We start from the raw sequence: 19,583 nt of genomic DNA, 5'->3' as shown, positions 1-19,583 counted from the left end.
GAGCTGAACCCCCTCCTTTTATAACCCCCTTAACCCTCATGTGAGGGGAAGATAGCAGTGTCCCAGCAATGGGATGGCTGGGCCCAGGTTGGGGGTTATGTGGACATTTTTAAGGAAATGATGATGACCTGCACTGTGCAATGTATTTTTAGGTATTCCCAGATATTTTAAGTGAATAAAGTTGCAGCCTAATTAAACCACATCCTTTGTCTGCTGGCTGGGTGACAGCAGCTATTATGCTATGCAGTTATATTTGACACACAAGTTCACCTTATTAAAAATACTCTATACACAATATTTTAAGGGGGAATTTTTTATAACAAATGAATTAGAATTTTAAAATTTTTTTTGCACATTCTAGTAAAATTGGGGAGGAAATCTGCTATTTCGTTCTAGGAATTTCATTATTTCAAGTGTGATAGAGAAGGCATAAATAGCATGGTGTAGCAATACTCTTGTTAGTTAGCATTTTCTTGCTAGTCTAGAATAAATACTAATGTGAAGTGGTTACTAGTGATAATTTAAATGAGAATGTACTGGTTATTGGCAGTGTGGCCGCTCTTTGTATAAACTATAAAAGGGTAGTTTCTTATTATCCTATTTTGTTCTAGGGCAAATATGCATAGGATTTTAACTCCCTTAGAGTACATGCAAAGTGTATTGTTCCTATTCAAAGCAAATACAAGGCTATTTACACTACCCTAGGCGAAGATCAGACTTTGAGAGTCACAATTCTGTTCCTGCTTCCTCCTTGTTTTATGTGGGAAGTAAGTCAGCCCTATATCTGTCTCAGTTTACTTCCCCCTCCAGGACAGTTCAGCTGCTAAGTCCACCCACTCTCTGCTTATGCCTATCCACTCCCTGTCCACTTTCTCTCTTGTGTTAGTAGCAGTCCTATGGGAGCTGATATCCCCCTTGTGCACAATCCAGTAATGTAGGTAGTCTGGTCATGGAAATAAGCGGGTGCCTTATACCTTGTAATCCCCATGAATTGGCATTGTGTCATTGAGCTCACAGCAGATCATCCTAATTATGATCTTGCTCCTCAGAGGTGTGGAGCCCCCACAACTCCCATAGAAGTAAATGGGACTTGCAGATTCTCTTACCTCAGGGACATACTCTGTATTGTTAATTACAAAGCATAGTAATATGTGATCATGGAAGGTGTGTCTTTGGGGAAGTAATATTGTATCTTCAACATTTATATTAACAGTAATTAATTTCTTTTTTTGCTGTAGAAGATAGTTTTGGTCACTTTCAGATTGATGCCAACAGTGGTGAGTTAAGAACAACTGAAGCTCTTTCATATAATTGGAGACCTAACTACAGAATACTGGTCACTGCAAGTGACCAAGGAATGCCTCCTCTTCAAGGACATGCAGTTGTTAACATTCAGGTACCTGTTTGTTTAGCATGGATTGGAAAACTGGTACTGTATTTTCAGTTTATTTTTTTAAACCTTTTAGAAACCCAAAGGATGAAGATGTTGAAAGTAAAATGTATATATTTTGATATAAAGAGCACATCTTCTCATCAGAATTCTCTGTAGTCTAGCTATTGTTCTACTGAACCAGGAAATTAGAGGGTGAACGCATTTTGCCTAATTTTGAAACCATTGCATTATTACGAGTTCAGAAGTTTGACATGCAATTTACAATGTTCATGTCCTTTTAGGAAGAGATTATAAGAGAACATAAGAGAAGAGAGGGAAAATATCCAATAAAAAAATTACAAATGGAGCAGAGAGTAGACAAAGTGAAAAGCCAATACAGAGAGACTGAAAACAGAGTAATTCTGAAGACAAAATACTTAAAATACATGCAATTTCCCCACTATTACCATGTCTCTTCTCTGCCTGCCCGCACCCTTCATGCTGGCTGATATGGAGCTGTCAGAGAGACCAGCTCTGCCATGCGTGGGGAGTGTTAAATTTACTTTCGTGCCCTCTCTGTAGCCACCTACCCTCTGTCCATCAGAACCACGGTAGATCTGCTTTGTCGGGGGTCTTCTATAATCCCTTAATTATAGGTTGAATGTCACCCAGAATATTGTTCGTATATCACCAGTAGGAAGGTTAATTTTTGGAATATGCTAAACGTTTCTCAATCATGAGACTGATGCAGCTCAACTATTGAAGAGTTTCTCCCATTCTGAGATCATTTCAATGATCTGTGGTAAAGGAAATTCTTGGACAATTTAACTAATCCTCAACAAAATCAATTGCTATTCGTATTTGGCAAACTAAATTGCGGATGGTGATTTCTGGGCAACACCACATCCCTGCCACAGGAGGGAAGGCAGCTCAAGAGTAAAGCTGGGTGAGAAACAGTTTTGCCATCCCATTAGAATTTGAGACTTTGAAAAATGTTCCCATCTCAGCTCTATTGAGGAGCTCTGCTGCGGGAAGAGAGCAGTGGGGATGGAGCCTCTTTGTGGAGCTCGTAAGATTCAGGGAGGGGAGATTACCTCTTGTTCCCTACTCTGCTCCAACCTTGAGTGCCAAGGTGCTTGGAAGGATGAATCTAGGTAGTGACTTGTTGGAGGATTTTCTAAGGTTGATTTTTAACTTTTGTTAAATTTCAGGGGAGGAAGGGGGATTAAAGCTTTTCCCTGTGTTACAAGTATACAATTGTGGGGTCTGTTCTGTCCTTGATGTCTGTTAATGGGAATTATGCATGAACAAGCTACAAATGACTATAGCCTCTTAATTAGTAAAGAAAAACAATATTGCAAAAAATCCCAATAGTAGCAATGGAAAAAATATTGCTGTCTTTGTGCTTTTGTTTCAGGTAATCCCATTTTCTAAAGGGAGATCTGTCTTTTCTCAAGATATCAGGCACTTTGTCATACCTGAGAATTTTAAGCCTGCACAAATATTGAGCTCGGTGAAGTTGCCTGGTCATTATCTGCAAACCAACAGAAAACTGCATTTTAGTGTATCTGAAGAAGAGGGTGATGATCATTTTGAAATAGATAGTTCGACAGGGGATCTGTTTCTTTTCAAGGAACTTGACTATGAAACAACTTCTCACTTCCTTCTGAGAGTTGTCATGAAGGATTATAATAAGAATCCTCCACAGAACTACACTATTTTCCTCGGTATTGATGTAGAAGATCAAAATGACCACTCCCCTTATTTCCAGGATAACTTCATAGTGATTGGCATAGAGGAGAATGTACCTGTTGGCACTCTGGTGTACACATTCAATGCAAAAGACGGAGATGGCAGTTTTCTGAACAGCAGAGTACAATATTCCATAGAAACGAGTGACTCTGGTGAAAATCCCTTTCTCATCCACCCTTCATATGGCACCTTGATCACAGCAATTCCGTTAGACAGAGAGGTCACTCACTCTGTTGTGCTGACAGTGTCTGCATCAGATCAGGCAATAAACTTGACAGAGCGCAGACTTGGTTCCCTGACAGCAAAAATTGTCATTTTAGACATTAATGACAACAGTCCCAGTTTTGTTTCTTCCTCTCTTTCCTATGTCATGGAGAACGCAGAGGTAGGCTCTCTGGTGCATCATGTAATTGCAGAGGATCCAGATGAAGGAAGGAATGGACAAGTTACATATCACATTCTTTCAGGCAATGAAAACGAAGCATTTCTGTTAGATAAAACCACAGGTACTGTATATTCTATATAGATTCTTATGCTATGCTCATCACCATACTATCTGCCCACCTTCCAGGAGTGTATTAACCAGTGTTACTAACATCTGTCACAGTTTTGTTTTTTCAACCTCAAGCTAAGGGAAGAAGTGTGTGCATTGGAGTGGGTTTTTTTTAGATGTGTTTTACACACACACACAAACAGCTTTATATTAGAGAATGCAAGGTAAAAGAAGGACACCTTGTACTTACAGAGGAAGATGATGATATAATGATCCTTAATTTCTGTTGGAGTTCATTCCCCACTCTCACACTTTTTTCCCCCAGGAATGCTCTGTCTCCCGCACAAGATCTGTAACACTAATGCCACATCCATTTCAAACATTAATCCATTTTTTCCCTTTTTATAAGGGGTGTGCAGTTGTACATCTTTTTCAGGATATAGTTGTTACCACTTATTTTTGGTTTATAGTCTCATTGCCAATCTTCTCTGTGATTGCAGGCCCATGTATGTTAACTGTTTGTGGGACTCCCATAGATTTGGGACAAATTTCTGGAACAAGAAAAAAGTTTCTCTCACACTGCTCTTTTACTACCATGGACACACAAATATTTTTTAAAATGATGAAAAAGAACCCTCTCAAGTGTAAAATAAACATCACATTAGAAAGGGCTTGTCTACACAAACTTTAGTTTGTGGCAAGCTGAGGTATGACTCTACCTAGCCTGCCGTGGTCTAATTGTGTGACTTTGCCGACGTGCATGAACAGCTCACTAAAATGCTTTGATTTAGTTCTTTGGAAACAAATAGATCAAAGCAAATTAATGAACTGTTAATGTACATCAGCAGGGTGCACGTGGACAGTGAGAGTGTAGCAGGCTAGTGTGAGGAAGATTTCCCCACCATCTGACTGCAAACTAATTATTTGTGAGGACAAACCCTTAGTTCCAATCAGTTACGCCAGTGCAACTCCATTGGAAGCCTGATAGAGTACTTCTACACAGGAATAAAAGACCCGCAGTATCGCTGGACTGGCCTGGGTCAGCTGACTCGGGCTTGTGGGGTTTGGGCTGCGGGGCTAAAAATCACTGTGTAGACATCTGGGCTTGGGCTGGAGCCTGAGCTCTGGGACCCTGCAAGGGTGGAGGGTCCCAGAACTTGAGTTTCAGCCCAAGCCTGAATGTCTACACTGTGATTTTTTTCAGCCATGGAGCCTGAGCCCCATAAGCCCGAATGAGCTGACCCAGGCTAGCCGCTGGCTTTTTATCATTGTGTAGACATGAATGAAATGTGCTAATGCAGTGGTTCTCAACCAGGGGTCCCCTGGGGGGCCGTGAGCAGGTTTCAGGGGGTCTGCCAAGTATGGGTAGCATTAGATTCACGGCAGAAAGCCGAAATCCCACCACACGGGACTGCAGCCGAAGGCACCAAGCCCACCACCTGGGGCTGAAGCCAAAGCCTGAGCAACATTGCTTCCTGTGGCCCTGGGCTATTGCCATGCTTGCTGCCCTGTAACATCAGCCCTGGCTTTTATATACAGAAAAACAATTGTTGTGGCACAGGTAGGCGGTAGAGTTTTTACAGCATGGAGGGATCTCAGAAAGAAAAAGATTGAGAACCCCTGTGTTAAAGTCTTTAGCACAGAATTAAGAAAGCAGTGGGGTTACATGTATGTCACTGAAGGCGTAATTTGTCTAGTAGAATCTTTATCATGTGGTGATGATACAAGGAAAAAACAGCCTGACTCACATATGGAGCCCAAGGCTGAGTTTGCAGGGCTGTCAAGAGGGTGCTGTGATATCACAGTGTTTTAGAGTAGATAGAAAAAACATCTTATTTGTAAAGTGAACACATTTGATATGAAAATCAATGCCACATTTACAAAGTTTTACATTTTCAGAGCGAATTGCACATTAAGAGATTATATAAATATTTGCACTACTTGAGCTTCTCTGGGACTGCAGAGGTTAAACGAATAGTGACTGACTATTGTGATAGTGTAACTTACTGTACTAAGAGGGGAGTGTTGTAAGGAAACAATGCCCTTTTGAACTTTCTTTTCCTTATAACAGGGTTGCTAACCACCGTCTTTCCTTTGGACCACAAAAGTCAAGAATACTACCATTTGACTATCATGGCTCTTGATGATGGCACACCAGCACTCTCTGCAACCCAGATGCTGACTGTAAACATTCTTGATGTAAATGATGAGAGGCCAGTATTTCAAAAGCAATTGTATGAAGCTGCAGTCTCTGAAAACCAAGATCCTGGAGAGTTTGTCATTAAGGTGGAAGCTGTAGACAGAGATTCAGGTAATTTCAGTCATTTTAGCCATTACTTTCATGCTGGAAATAATGTTAATGTTAATTACCGCATCTTGGCTCCATATTTCTAAACCTATGAATGAAGATGGACTCCCCAGAAAGGTTTCACTCTTCTCCATGGAAAATTCAAGCAAGCCAGGGAAAGTGAGAAAAATAGAAGTAGTCTTTCTTGTTTTGCTTAGAGTTTTTGCTGAAATCAGAATCCAGTTTTGAATATTCAGGACCAAATACCAAAACTGTATACAGTAGGTTGTTCCTCATTTCCAAATTCCAAAGTATAAATAATCAGCAAAGAAAAAGTATAGAAGACTACCATTGCTGAGTAAAGGGATGTTGCGAGATAAAAATCTAAAAAAAGAAATTACTCAATAATAACACATTAAATAATTAAAACAGAAAGACTATTTAAAATATAATTTATCTTGTCATCCTTTATGCTGTTTAGTCTTTGCATTTCACTTAGGCATTCTGATCCACATGAGTGGAGCCCCAGTGAAGTCTAGTGGTTCTGTCCAGAGGTCCATCTGTACAGATCACATTGGAGGATTGTGTTCTTAGATTTGGTGCTGAAACTTGTCTGGTCAGGTTCAATTTTTGGCTTTCATGCCCTAGCGTAATGCTGCAGTGTTTGGGTTGCAGACACTAAAGGGGAATGTTTAAATTTATAAAAAAATTATATTTAAAAGACTTCATATTATATCTACTAATACTAGGCTAAGGAGAACATTTATTTAAACAAAAGGTAGAAAAACTAAATGTTGCCTCAAGCTATGTAGCACTCTCCCTTTAAAACATACTTCCCAAATGTCAAATTTCCCCAGCAAGGGGCCTTTTGCTCTAGCACCCTATATAAAAAAGTTTACATTAGGTGAGCTGTGGGTGTATTTTCAGAGTGAAATCCTGGTTCCATTGCAATCAATGGCAAAACTCCCTATTAACTTCAGTAGGCCAGAATTTCATCCTCTGTGCTTAAAGAAAGAATATTATTACAAAGGACTTGATTCTCATGCCTTTGAAGTGAATGACAAAACTTCAGTTGATATCAGTGAGAGCAGAGCAGAATCAGGCCTAAATTTTGGGAAACCATTACTTAAAAGTCGTAGATCTAGAATTGTATGGGAACCTGATGTGGACGGCAGTCAGTGATTTTTTCCCCCAAAACTTGAAATACTAAAATAAATGTAAACTAAATTAAAGTCAATATTTGCAACTTCTGTTCCTTCAAAGCAGAATATTTCTAGTGTTTAAAAGTTATTTTACTAGGTAAAGATACTTTTATTGAAATAGAACCAGCAAATGTGCATGAATTTCTTCTGGCCAGAAAGGGGCACTGTCATCCAAGATTTTTGTTGTAATAGCACAGAAAAGGAATCTTGACCTAGAAGCCAGCTGCAGATTTGTAACACGATGAAAAATTGAGGACATGAAGACTTGGTGTATTTTTTAAAGTTAATAACACTAATGTTTTTTTTCAGAGACATACAAAATGGATGAGGAAGAGGGGTTCCTCTTATACTCAATTCCTCTGTACCACATGCTTTCTTCCTCCACATACGTTTTGCAGTATAGTATAGTGCTGTGCTACGAAAAAAAAATTGTTAAAGAGCTGATTAACAAAACCGTCCTCTGCACTCAGCAAGATTTATAGTTCTACTACTGTGCTCACAATCATTGTGAAAGGCAGGTCTGAGGGGGACAGACCAGTGGAGATACCATGTAGGAGGGACTCTTCATCCCCGTGTGTGCCACATATGTGCACTGTTGTGCAAAAGCTGTACCTAGGAGACCACTGAAGGCAGGTAACCCTATGGGTCCATGCATGGTGTGAATCTACATGGCCCAAAGCCAGCATAACAGCTGAACAGTATCTGTGCCCACCCCCTTACCACATGCCCCAAAGTATTATTTTTATTTATGTTTTGTTAATCACCAACAGCATGTTCAGCACTGTACTCAATATAGAAGTGAAGGCAATACCTGATGTGAAAAGTTTACGGTCTAAAAGAGGGATGCAGAGAAGCATGGGAAATTTGCTTGAATTCCACCCCCACCTAATCCCTGTAATTATTTTTTACTCCTTTCTTGTGGGAAGTGCAGAAATGAAAATTGTGGGAGCATTTAGAATGAGGAGGTGGTAGCGGAGGCTTGGGAAAATGAGATAGGAAGGACACTCCAAGCATAAGGGGTGGCATAGAACAGTATCCAGCAGCAGGCTGTCTGCATAGAAGCACTGGGCTGGAGCAGTATGTTGTGGCTGAAGGTTCCTTCCTTCAGTTCTGTTATTTTTGAACACATTTTCCAGTAATCATAGTCCTTCTGTTGGGGCTTTTTCTCACATTATCAAAATTTGGCCCAGTGTTATGTGTATATTGCAGTCCTATTCAAACCCACAACCAAAAGTAGGGAAACATACAAAGTAGTTAAATAAGCATACAGCATGTTGAAATAAATGTTGTTTTCTTTTTTATATATTTGAGAATAATGCCACAATTATTTTTTGCATATGGGCTGTCACCTTGCTTTTTAAAATACATCGGTGGACACAGCTACATTTCACATCCACAAAGTTACTTGTTTGCCCTAGAGATAGGGCTTACTTTCCTCCTTTCACTGATTCTTTTTTTGTCTGGTGTGTTCCTTGACTGGCCACATCGAGGAGTCCTGTTTACTGCCAAATGCACCTTCCAGTCTTCTCTTCCTCACTAGTTCTCCCACTTTGTAGATTCTCTCCCTATTGAAGAGGGAAAGCATGCAGCTGTAAATTAGTTTGTGTTTGACCACCACTTTGAAGTATCGGTTATGAAAGACTGCATTAGTGGCTGAGGCCACTTTCACGCATTTTGACATCCATTGGACATCCTGCTCCACCAACTCCCACGAGTGTACCACAGGAAGAGTCCTTTAACCATTAGGAAAGCAGCCAGTACATTTCTACTGGCACCCCAGACTGCCCCCTTTTCTCTCAGAAGGAGGACCTCTTGCATTGTATGAGGGCCTGTGCTCCTGTGGAATCTCCACCTACCCCACAGGAACTGTAACTTCGTTGTCTCCTTCTTCTGGGCCATTGCACCCAGGGAGCTGTCTTGTCCTAAATTTTGAGCAGTTTCTCCTGAGCGTGCTTCCTGTGAGTTCCTCAAGCTGCATCCCAAAAATTGTCTGGAGACACATGCTTCCTGCAGGTCCAGTAGGAGTGTGCACTGCAAACAACCCACAAATCTAAGCTCTCAGACATGAGAGCAAAGATAACTGCAGAATGTTTCAACTAGGTAAGATACTTGAGTTGAGGAACCCCCTTTATAGCAAAAATCTTGGGCTTTGAACCAGCTCTGTGTGTATCTAATAAGTTCTGCCTTTAAGCTCCTGCTCACCATTGTCTGCAATTCCAAATATGAGTATCATGAAAACAAAATCAGAGTATTAATAGTGATCTTAATACCATAAACCTGGGTGAGATTTTTTTTTCAGCTTTTGATGTGCAGAAAGAGTTGATTCAAGTATAGGAACTCAGTACTAAAGCTGGAAAGCAGTGTCTTGTCCTGAGAGGAGTCCAGTTCAGAAGTCCCTGTTTCCAGAGAGTGTGTAGTAATCTTCTTGCCGTGTTCTCATACTGCTTCCCACCACATCTATGCATATGTGATTGCCTGATCATTGCACTCTGCCGGATCACTGGAAGAGCATGCACACTCGAGCAGCTGGCATTGCAGGAGAAACTTCATATTTGAGGTTCTCTGTTGTAGTCACAGGTATTGGGGTTAGCGATGTAGCTAACTACAAGGCAAACTACAGTGTGGTGTCGATTAAGGCAAACTACAGTGTGGTGTCGATTAAGACAAAACCTTATAGTCCAGAGCTGATCTTCACTGAGTAGTAGGTGTTCGACTGGTGGGGGCCAGAGCACACAGGCTACAGGGGCATTATCTACTCTTGTTTGCCATTATTGAATCCTTGCCTGTTCGGGTGATAATGTTAAAGGGTTAATGGTGTCAAGAAAATTTTGTCATGTCTTTAGGCAACTAAGCATCAGTGTTAAATCATATAGAAGATGTCTTGGATCTGTGCATTGCTTTGTGCACTCTGCTAGCAACTTTCCCGCGTATATTGGGGGAGCAATACCTGCGAGGATATAGAGGCTGTTGACATGGGTAGGCTTAAGACATACTGTAATGTAGTGGCAGGTGGTGTTAAATACAGGGACCAGCCTCTTTGTATTTGGGTTTTGATGCACAGGCATATTCAGCAGAGGAGTAGCAAAGTGCCAGTGCTGTTGATCGCAGTGTGGATGGATCTGCATCCCTCTTTGATGTAACCAGCTTGCTGAAAACATTGTTTTGGATGGTAACCTTGGCTTTGTTTTTCTCAATATGGGTTCTAAAGCAGAGTGTGTGGTCAAGAGTAACAGCGAGGAATATGGGATTTATGGAATGAGTAAGTGTGTAGTCCTGCTTCATTCATTTCATATTAGTTGTAAGATGCAGTAGCATTTTTCAGCTTAGGAACTCTACAGGAGAGCAGCTACAGAGACTTCCCACCTCCTGTAGAGCTTCTGAGCTCTGCCACGGAGAGGATACTGTGTAGCCAAGAGTTAGAGTAAGTGGGAGCATGGGGGAGCCTGGCTGTCCATCCTCCTGACTTTTCTCTGGCTCGTGAAGTACAAACTCTTCAGATGAGAGATTCTGAATGGTGGAAAAGTGTTTCCTCATTGTGGGTTTGTTGGACTCCAAGCCTTTTTTACCGGTACTTGGAGCAAAGTTCCACTCAAACTTCCAGAAAAATAATTCCACTTGGGCAGAAAAAAGTTCTTTTAAAAAAGGGAATGTTTCAGAAAGTTATAATCAACTGGAAAAGGGAGGTTGGAATGGAAACACTTAAGTTTCCTTAGCAAGAGCTGTCAATAACATACCTCCAGAGGTGGGTTAAGTCTAAATATGTCACTTGTTCTGCCAGGTGTGTGATATTGTAATGCACTGAATGTATGATCACCACTTCCCTCTCCTGGATAGAGTGTCAGACATGCTTAAGTGTTTATCATCCTCTAATGGACTTGTGGTCCAGTGGCTGGAGGCTTGAAGGGAGGATATTATAAGCATTCCCACACTGGCAATTGATCAAGAATGTCCTGTAGCTCAAAGGATAGAAGCTTGTGGTTTTTATTTTAAAGGTTGGAAATTTTATTTCTAATAGTGCATTTATGTGGTTAGCTGACTGTTATGGTAGCTATGTGTCTGTGTAGCATTGGCTACAAATAATGACCGTTGTGAAGAATCTGTCCATGAAGATCTTATTCAAGGCCTTTAGTTGCAAAAAGACACAGGGTTTTATCACAAGTTCATGTCATCTCTACCCCTAATTCAGTAGTTATCTTCTTTCTCTGTTTACGGTGTTTGTCCTTTCAGATGTAGATAATGATTGCTACATACAGATGACTTGTATCAGCTAATGTAGCCATTTTCCAAGCTAGAGCTGCCCTGATGCTTTTATATTTAGGTAAGATAGACTTTGCATGGGGAAGGGCTGCAGTAGGTTGTTGACCTTCAATTTTGCATGAGGTTACTCCAGGGTTGTCTTTTCCATTACATGTTTTTCTCTGATCTAGAAAGATGTAAGAGCATATTTAATGTATCCTCTTTCTCCTACACAACTTTACTTGTATTTTGAATAAACATGTCATCCCTTTGAATTAATAAGAAGCAAGTCCATTTACAGTAGTTAGTCCCTTAATCAAATGACAACAGCTTCATTAAGGTGTGTGAATCTGTTTCACCAATGCCAGTTAAAAGAAAAACAAGGCCTTGGCTGGCAGGCCTTTTTTTCTCCTCACACTGAGTTTACATGGATACAACTCCAACTCTAATGGAGTTTATCCTGATTTCCGCTGGTGTATGTGAGAACAGAATCAAGTCCACAGTGTCTGAGCCTAAATAGCTTCAGAATTCGCTAAGAACTCCAACTCTTTCCAGGTGCATTAACTGTACCTAAACTACTAATAGCCTGTTGTTAGTTAAAAAAAAAAAAAACACAGAAAAATGATCAAATGGAACTTGTGAAAAAGCTGGAAATATACTTGCACAATAGTACAAGATGAATACAAGTTGCCCTTGGTGTATAATATAGGATTAATCTCATTAAAGTTAATAGTGTGAATGATCTTACTCTATAACCAACAATGGAAATGTTATACTTTCCTTGGGAGAGCATTGAAACCACAACAAAAATGGGAGAAATTGTTTTGAATCCATAATGGATAAGAATGTGGAAGCAGATTTATCCATCTACACAGGAGGCAGGCAGCTTTGAAAAGAAAAATTAAAACAAGTCTACCTTTGCTAATCTCCTTATTCTCCAGAGCAGGAGTGGGCAAACTACAGCCCATGGGCTGGATCTGGCCCACGAGCTGTTTTAAGCCGGCCTGCGAGCCGGACCACGCAGCTCAGCCCCGCTCTGGCTGGAGCGCTGGGTTGGGGGCCACACCACGTGTTTTCCAGAAGCCGCAGCATGGCCCCACTTTGGCTCCTATGTGCTCCAATGGGAGCTGCCGGGGCAGTGTCTGCAGATGGGTCAGTGTGCAGAGTGGCCTGGCCGTGCCTCTGCATAGGAGCCGGAGAAGGGACATGCCACTCTTCCGGGAGCTGCTTGAGGTAAGCAACACTCGGAGCCTGCACCCCCTGAGCCTCACCCATCCCCCTGCCCCAGCCCTGATTCCCCCCTGCTCTCCAAACCCCTCAATTTCAGCCCGGAGCACCTTCCTGAAGCCCAAACCTCTCATCCCTAGCCCCATCCCAGAGCCTGCACCCCCAGCTGGAACCTGCACCCCTTCCCGCGCCCCAGCCCTGAACCCCTTCGAACCAGCCCAGAGCACCCTTCTACACCCCAAACTCCTCATCCCCAGCCCCACCCCAGAGCCCGCACCCCCTCCTGCATCCCAGCCCCAATTCTGTGAGCATTCATGGCCCATCATACAATTTCTATTCCCCGATGTGGCCCTCGAACCAAAAAGTTTGCCCACCGCTGCCCCAGAGACACCCAGACATGGTAGTGATCCCATACTATACACCAAGTGATATGTCTGCATGTATAATCAGGAATTACACAAGACAAAGTTATAATGAGCTCGTTAAATAGCAATCAAGGTGTTCGAAGGACTAATTAGGAATATAGTACGGAGTTCATACTTGTAGAAACTTATATTGGAGGGAAAAGTCTTAAACGGTCATTTTTGGGAATTCTAGAAGGCTTTTCAAAACCAAATATTTCATCTTGGAGATTTCTCCCTGGCAAGATCAACTGAAGTAAAGATACTGATTCCAGTCTCTTGAAGTCATCATGGGTTCCTGAACAGGTTCCTCTAGGCACACTGCTTCTGAGATGCACATGAGAAGTGAATCACTAATAATTTTAAAAACAAACACTTTATTGAGCTGCTAAAATGTGCATATGCCAAGACTCAGTTACTGTATGATCTTGTTGCTCTTGTCCTTCTTTGTCCTTAACTCCAATCCTTCTCAACTACATTACCTACGCTGATCATGTCACACCTAAAACTAGATTATAGGTTCATCAGGGCAGGGACCATGTTTTGCAGTTGATTCTGTGAAGTGCCCAGCTTATTTTGTATAAGTTTCCTGCAAAAACAATGCTATTCCATTAATTTCATCCATAACACTTTCCGCAGACTAAAGATCACAGAAAAAAAGTATCATAAAGCAGCATATTTTACTGGATTTTCCTTTCTGTTTTTAAGGAATAAATTCCCTGCTTCAGTATGAAATTTTACCAGGAAATGGGTTTGAGATTTTCCAGATAAACTCAGATACTGGACAGGTGATGACAACTGCCTCACTTGACAGGGAGGCCCAAGAGATTCTCAGTATAAAAGGTAACAGTATGAGATGTTTGATGTACTGTAAAATGGGATGTGGAGAGTGTGGGTTCACTTATCAGTGTCAACTTTTCTCAATTTCATGTGACTTTTTCTGATAGGTGTAGCAAGATGTTCAGGAACAGAAAGCAGCTGTATTAGCACATGCACTCTGATTTTCTGTATAGCAGAACTCTATACATGGACTCTAATATTTTGATACTACTGATGAAGATTCATCATTACACTAACATCACTAATATAAGCTTGCTTTCTGTGTGTTAATCTCAGTCCTCGTTCGAGACAGTGGAACCCCTTCTTTATCCAGCACAGCAACAGTTATCTGCAAAGTACTGGATGAAAATGACAATACTCCTACATTTCTCCTTCCTGTCCCTGAGATTCAGATTCTGGAGAATCAAGAGCCTACAATAGTGCACACTACACTGGCTGTAGATATAGATGCTGGCAATAATGGAACTTTACGATATCAAATAATTGGTAAGTATGGTCTTTATTCCATATATTAGTAATACCAAAAAAAGTTGTCAGAAAATAGTTAAACAGGAGTTTCAGGTTTTAAAATAGTTCTGATTTCAGCCAGTCCAGATAGATCTCAGCTAGTGCAATGGGGAGTCCTAAGACTCCCTTTAAACTGAAAAAAACCTTCCACCTCCTCCATCGGCACACACTTCCAACCCAACCTCTCAGCCTAGCGATCAGATTTGGGAGTGTACAGAAGAGAGGAACAAAAATAATCTGGAGGAGTGAAAATAGGAAGAAAGAATAAAAGACCTAAATATAGCTTGCTGATGAAGAGAGGGTATGGTAAGTATCTGTAAGTGCATGAAGGATACAATCACCAAGAAGAAGGAGACATTTTTCCAGGGTATTACATATGGGATGAAATGTATAATGTTGCAAAAGCTCTTTCTGGTGAGGATAGTGACATAAGGGAAGAGATGAAAGCTCAAATGTTTGGGACATTTAAAACTAGACTGGATAAAGCAATATAAGAATATACAGCAAGAAAAAATCCTGCACTGGCAGGGAATGAACTAGATCAACAGTTTTGAAAACTGAGCTCACCTTCAGGAAAATGAAACCAATTGCACCCTATGTCATCCCCTCCATGGATCATTTAAAAACCTGCCAATCTTAATGTTATACCCCTTATGCATGTCCCACATTTGGGAAATGCTAGATTCTTCTTCAAGTAGATGCAGCTGTGTATCCCACTTAGGTGTGTGCATGCCCAGTGCCTTGTGGTCTTCTCCAGTCACTTGACTAGCAGTGACTAGAGAAGGGCAGTGCTCTTGCCTTGTGGTCTTAGTCCCTCCCCTATCTATCTGAGGTGGCGCCTCTCCAACCCCGATCAATTTCTTCTTACAGTCCGTGGCTGGAGTTAGAGCTCTTTTTGGTCTTAACCTCACAACCTTTCACTATTTTAGTGTCTTGTTCTAGTTGTATATAGTTAGTACCCCTAGTGTTGGATTTAGTGTTAGTTGTATTTAGTTAAATACCCCTGTGATGCCATCACCGGGGTTTAAACATTGTCCGTCATGTGGGGGAATGATCCCAATAACGATACCCCACGCCAGGTGTTTGCTATGCTTGGGTGAGGCCCAAGTCAAGGAGTGGTGTTTGATCTGTAGATTGTTCATGAAATAGACTCAGGTGGATCGGGACCTTCACCTGAAGCAGCACCTATCCAAACAAGCCATGTGGCCTGCTTTGTCACTGTTAGGGGGCTTATTCCTTCACCCACTTACTTCCCTGGTCCTTCTCGCATGAACAGAGAGCAACAATACCCGAAGTCCAAAGGTGCAAACAATTCGATGTTTATTGGGGTGAACTTCCAGCAAGCATGATTCCAGTTTCCTTCCTTAGTATCCTCCTTCCCAGCTCTGACACCACAGAGCCTTACACCTGTGTCCCTGTTCCCATTCCTGCCCTTAGCCAAACATGATTCCAACTTCCTTACTCCCATTCCCTGTTCCCATTTCCCCCTTTAGCAAAACATGGGGGGAGGGATAGCTCAGTGGTTTGAGCATTGGCCTGCTAAACCCAGGGTTGTGAGTTCAATCCTTGAGGGGGCCATTTAGGGATCTGGGGCAAAAATTGGGGATTGGTCCTGCTTCAAGCAGGGGGTTGGACTGGATGACCTCCTGAGGTCCCTTCCAACCCTAACCTTCTATGATTCCAATTTTCTTACCCCCATTCCCTGTTCCCATCTCCCCCTTTAGCAAAACATGATTCCAATTTTCTTACCCCCATTCCCTGTTCCCATCTCACACACCCACATGCCCACCCCCACCCCCACCCCGTCACTTCCTCATTGACTACAGATTATATAGTAAAACTTGAGTTCTGCTTAGCTATACCTTAACCAATCATTTTCCTGAAATTTAACTAACCAATCCTAACATATTGTAACATGATTATGTAACCAATTATATCCCACCACCTCAATTAGTTTACACCCAGCAAAATTATACAGCAGACAGGAACAATCACAGAACCAGACAGAGATTATACAGACAAACAACAGCAAAGTGGGAACTATAATGACAAAACAATACAGAAGTGAGGATTTCACATCCCAGCTATTGATAAGTGAGTTCTTGCCAGACAGGATGCTATCAAACTAAGTTTCCTTTTACATTTTCTAGGCACTTCCCTTTCTCTGGAGGTGATAGGAATACAATCCTGTCCTGATAGTGCCTAACAGCCCAATAGCACCTTATTTCAATGTGACTAGTTTGGAATGTGAGGATGTGACCGTTCGCTTCCCAGCTTATGGCTGCCTCTGCTGCTTAGCCAAAGGCCTTAGCCTAAGCACAGGGCCACAAACTGTCACAGTAAGAGAAGGCCCTTACACTGGCAGACAGTGGTTTTGATTCTTTCTTTTATACCTCTATCACTAACCAAGTGATAAGAGTACACCTAAATTCTTAGAGTATAGGCCTTTACAGACAGGCCTGAATATCTATATCCTAACACTCCACCCCTTTTTTTTCTTTTTCTTTTGGGATCCTCCTGCCCAGGTATCCCTGGAAAAGCATAGGACATATGGCGACACATTTCCTGATAGGGCCAGGCGTCAAGGTGGAAGGTGTCACTATTCCATTTGTCCCACTGCCCCTTGTGTAGTATTGTGCCCTGCACCTTCTCTCATACGGGCATACCACACCTATTCCAATTAGTGTTCCAGACTTCCCATTAGAGTGGGCCTGAGAAGGTTGGGTCCGGGTTGTCTAATACACTGCAGGGTTTGGAGGGCTTATTACATTCCTAATAGGTTATCTCCCTATGCAACGTAACACAAGTACAGTTAACAATACAAAATCCACAGCAACACCGAGTCCTGACCACTGCAGTATGGTCCAACATCCAAGACACCCCCAGAACACTTCCTCTCCTCCTTCGACGGGGTCACGATCTTGTGTCCAGTTGCTGGCAGTTGCAACAAGCTGCTCCTTCAAGTTTTGTATGCTTTTGTCCATATCACAAGTCCATTGAATGTTCACAGAGAAATGGGATATTGTCCAAACCAGCTTGACCACTTGGTATGGAATCAGGCAGTAAGCCCTGGCTTCTTCACAGCAATAAGATTCACAGATCCATTTGTGCACCAAAGTCCATATAGCAGCATGTAGATGGGTGTAGTTTGGTTATGGGCTGGTGTAATTGTGCCCCCAGTAATATGTACATTCCCAGCAAAACACCTTATACACAGTACACCCAATTGTCCACTCCTTGCATAGGCCATTGATCCTGCCCCTCTATAGTCATAGGAGAGGGGCACATCCAAACATCTTCTGTTGATTTACACTATTTTACACACCCCTCCATTGATTCCCAGTGAGCTCCTCCCCTTCTCATTATTTCCATAGGGCTTGTGGGGGCCACCTTAGTTACAGTTCCATTTCCAGGTACCATGGTAGCTATTACACAGGTGCTGGCCTCCTAGTTGAGCATTTTGTATTCCCATACACATCTCCCCCCAAAGGTCAGCCTTTTGAAGCTATCCCCCACCCACATCATGAGATTTTTCTGTTCATTAAAACACAACAATGCTAGCAACAAGACAAACACCACAGACAAACACAAAACACAGATCCATGGTATTGTGGGTTATTCTTCCGCTGGCGCCGGCTTGCTTGTAGAGTGTCTGAAAAACAAAAGAAACAATTTCCACCCCCCTGGTGGGGACAGATTATTGCTTAATAATAATAACACTTTCTTTTACAAATGTCCTTTCTAATTGCAGGAAAAACAGAAGAATTACCTCCAGGCTGTCCTTATTTTGTTCTATAGTCAGGCTACCTCACTCACTGGTCATTTATGAAATTCATGAGATGGTGTACCTCAGTTTCCCCTCTTGTACACAGACCAAGTTTGCAATAGTTTCTCTGCTGTACCAAGCTTTAAGTTTATTCCCAGGTAATAGCTGAGACACAGCTTCAGATTTTAGCACTGTACACACACACACACCCACACACCCACCCACCCACCCCCTTAAGGTTAACATGTCCCCCTTATTTTCAGGCTTGACTTGTTTTGGTTTTTTTTCACCTCCCTTTCCTGGAGGGCCATAATCTGAGTCTTCTAGTTGCTTGTTTGCTGACCAGATGTATTCTTTATTTGCAGCTCCTTTGTGCCCATCAGCTAGGTAATTTGCATTTACACACAGAGGCTTACTAGCTTGCTTTTGGATCCAAAGCTGTTAGCAGTTTAGAGAGTGTCTTAAAGGGGAAACATTCCACTTCCACTAGAGTTCTGATTACTTTCCACTTTCATCTCCTGCTCCAAAACACACAGATCTGAAAAAGAAAGCACAACCTATTGTGGCTCCTTTTGGAGCCCTATTAGGATTTTAATGAAGTACCATTTTTATTTGCATTTCTTTTACCCTTCTCCAATATACACCCCACACGTCCTGGGAAAATGCAAATTCCTTCCATATAGTTTAACCTCCATAACATCATATTAGCCAAATTAATTTTACACAAGGTATAACTGCCTCCCCCATGCCTACAGAGTTTTCATGCACACCCACCAAAGCAACAATCTAATCCCCCAGAGCCATCCCAAGGCTCAGTGTTCCCATCATTCCTCCCCTTTTCCTTTTCTTTTTCCCATGCACACACACAAAATTCTCTTTTGCCTAACATTTCTTGCACTGTGATTACTCTTTTACACAACTGTACCCCAATTACACTTCCATCTTGTACAACTAGACACAACCAGGGGCAGCCAAGTTAAGTTCCAATAGAAACCCCTTCCATCCTTTAGTGATTTTGATTATATTACCCAAAAGTCAAATAATTTTGATCTGATTCTCTCTCTGCCTGCTGCCTGCAGCAGTCCTTTATAGACCATTTCTGTGGGAAAAGGGCCCATGTTCCCTCAGAATAGCTGTAAAGGCTTCTGTGGACAGAAGCATAGTGGTGGTAGTAGCCACTCTACCTGACTCCCTTGGATAATTTAATTACCAAGTTTCCATCCAATGTGACTGCACAGAGTTGCACATACAGTTACATGTATATAACTGGGTTTTATCATTAAACAAAAACTTCTTTCTTGACATCTCACATAAGTATCCAAAGTATCCTCCATTAAAACTTCAGAAAAACAAAAGAGTGTGGAAAGGCAGGTTGCACTTTGAAACTTTTTTTTTTCTCCACTCCCCCAGGACCAAGTCTCAGATCCAGTCTCTAAAGGTAGTCTGTTAACTCTGCTTTTGACCTTAAACCCTTTTGTGCCAAATCATCTTTCACTACCC

At 41.8% G+C, this 19,583-nt stretch overlaps 1 protein-coding gene across 1 annotated transcript in view; it reads left to right on the top strand.

The window, feature by feature from the left end:
- The window catches only part of DCHS2 (dachsous cadherin-related 2), a 232,076-nt gene that overhangs the window by 172,292 nt on the left and 40,201 nt on the right, over nucleotides 1-19,583 (top strand). The window contains exons 8-12 of the mRNA XM_073343187.2: nucleotides 1,239-1,396; nucleotides 2,790-3,630; nucleotides 5,689-5,928; nucleotides 13,679-13,813; nucleotides 14,087-14,296. Coding sequence (XP_073199288.2) covers nucleotides 1,239-1,396; nucleotides 2,790-3,630; nucleotides 5,689-5,928; nucleotides 13,679-13,813; nucleotides 14,087-14,296 — 1,584 coding nt within the window. The remainder of the gene's footprint in view (nucleotides 1-1,238; nucleotides 1,397-2,789; nucleotides 3,631-5,688; nucleotides 5,929-13,678; nucleotides 13,814-14,086; nucleotides 14,297-19,583) is intronic.

This window comes from Lepidochelys kempii, chromosome 4, assembly GCF_965140285.1.
Source record: "Lepidochelys kempii isolate rLepKem1 chromosome 4, rLepKem1.hap1, whole genome shotgun sequence".
NCBI classification, from domain to species: domain Eukaryota; kingdom Metazoa; phylum Chordata; order Testudines; family Cheloniidae; genus Lepidochelys; species Lepidochelys kempii.
The sequence above is the reverse complement of the archived record's forward strand: the minus strand, read 5'-3'. Positions and strand labels throughout refer to the sequence as shown.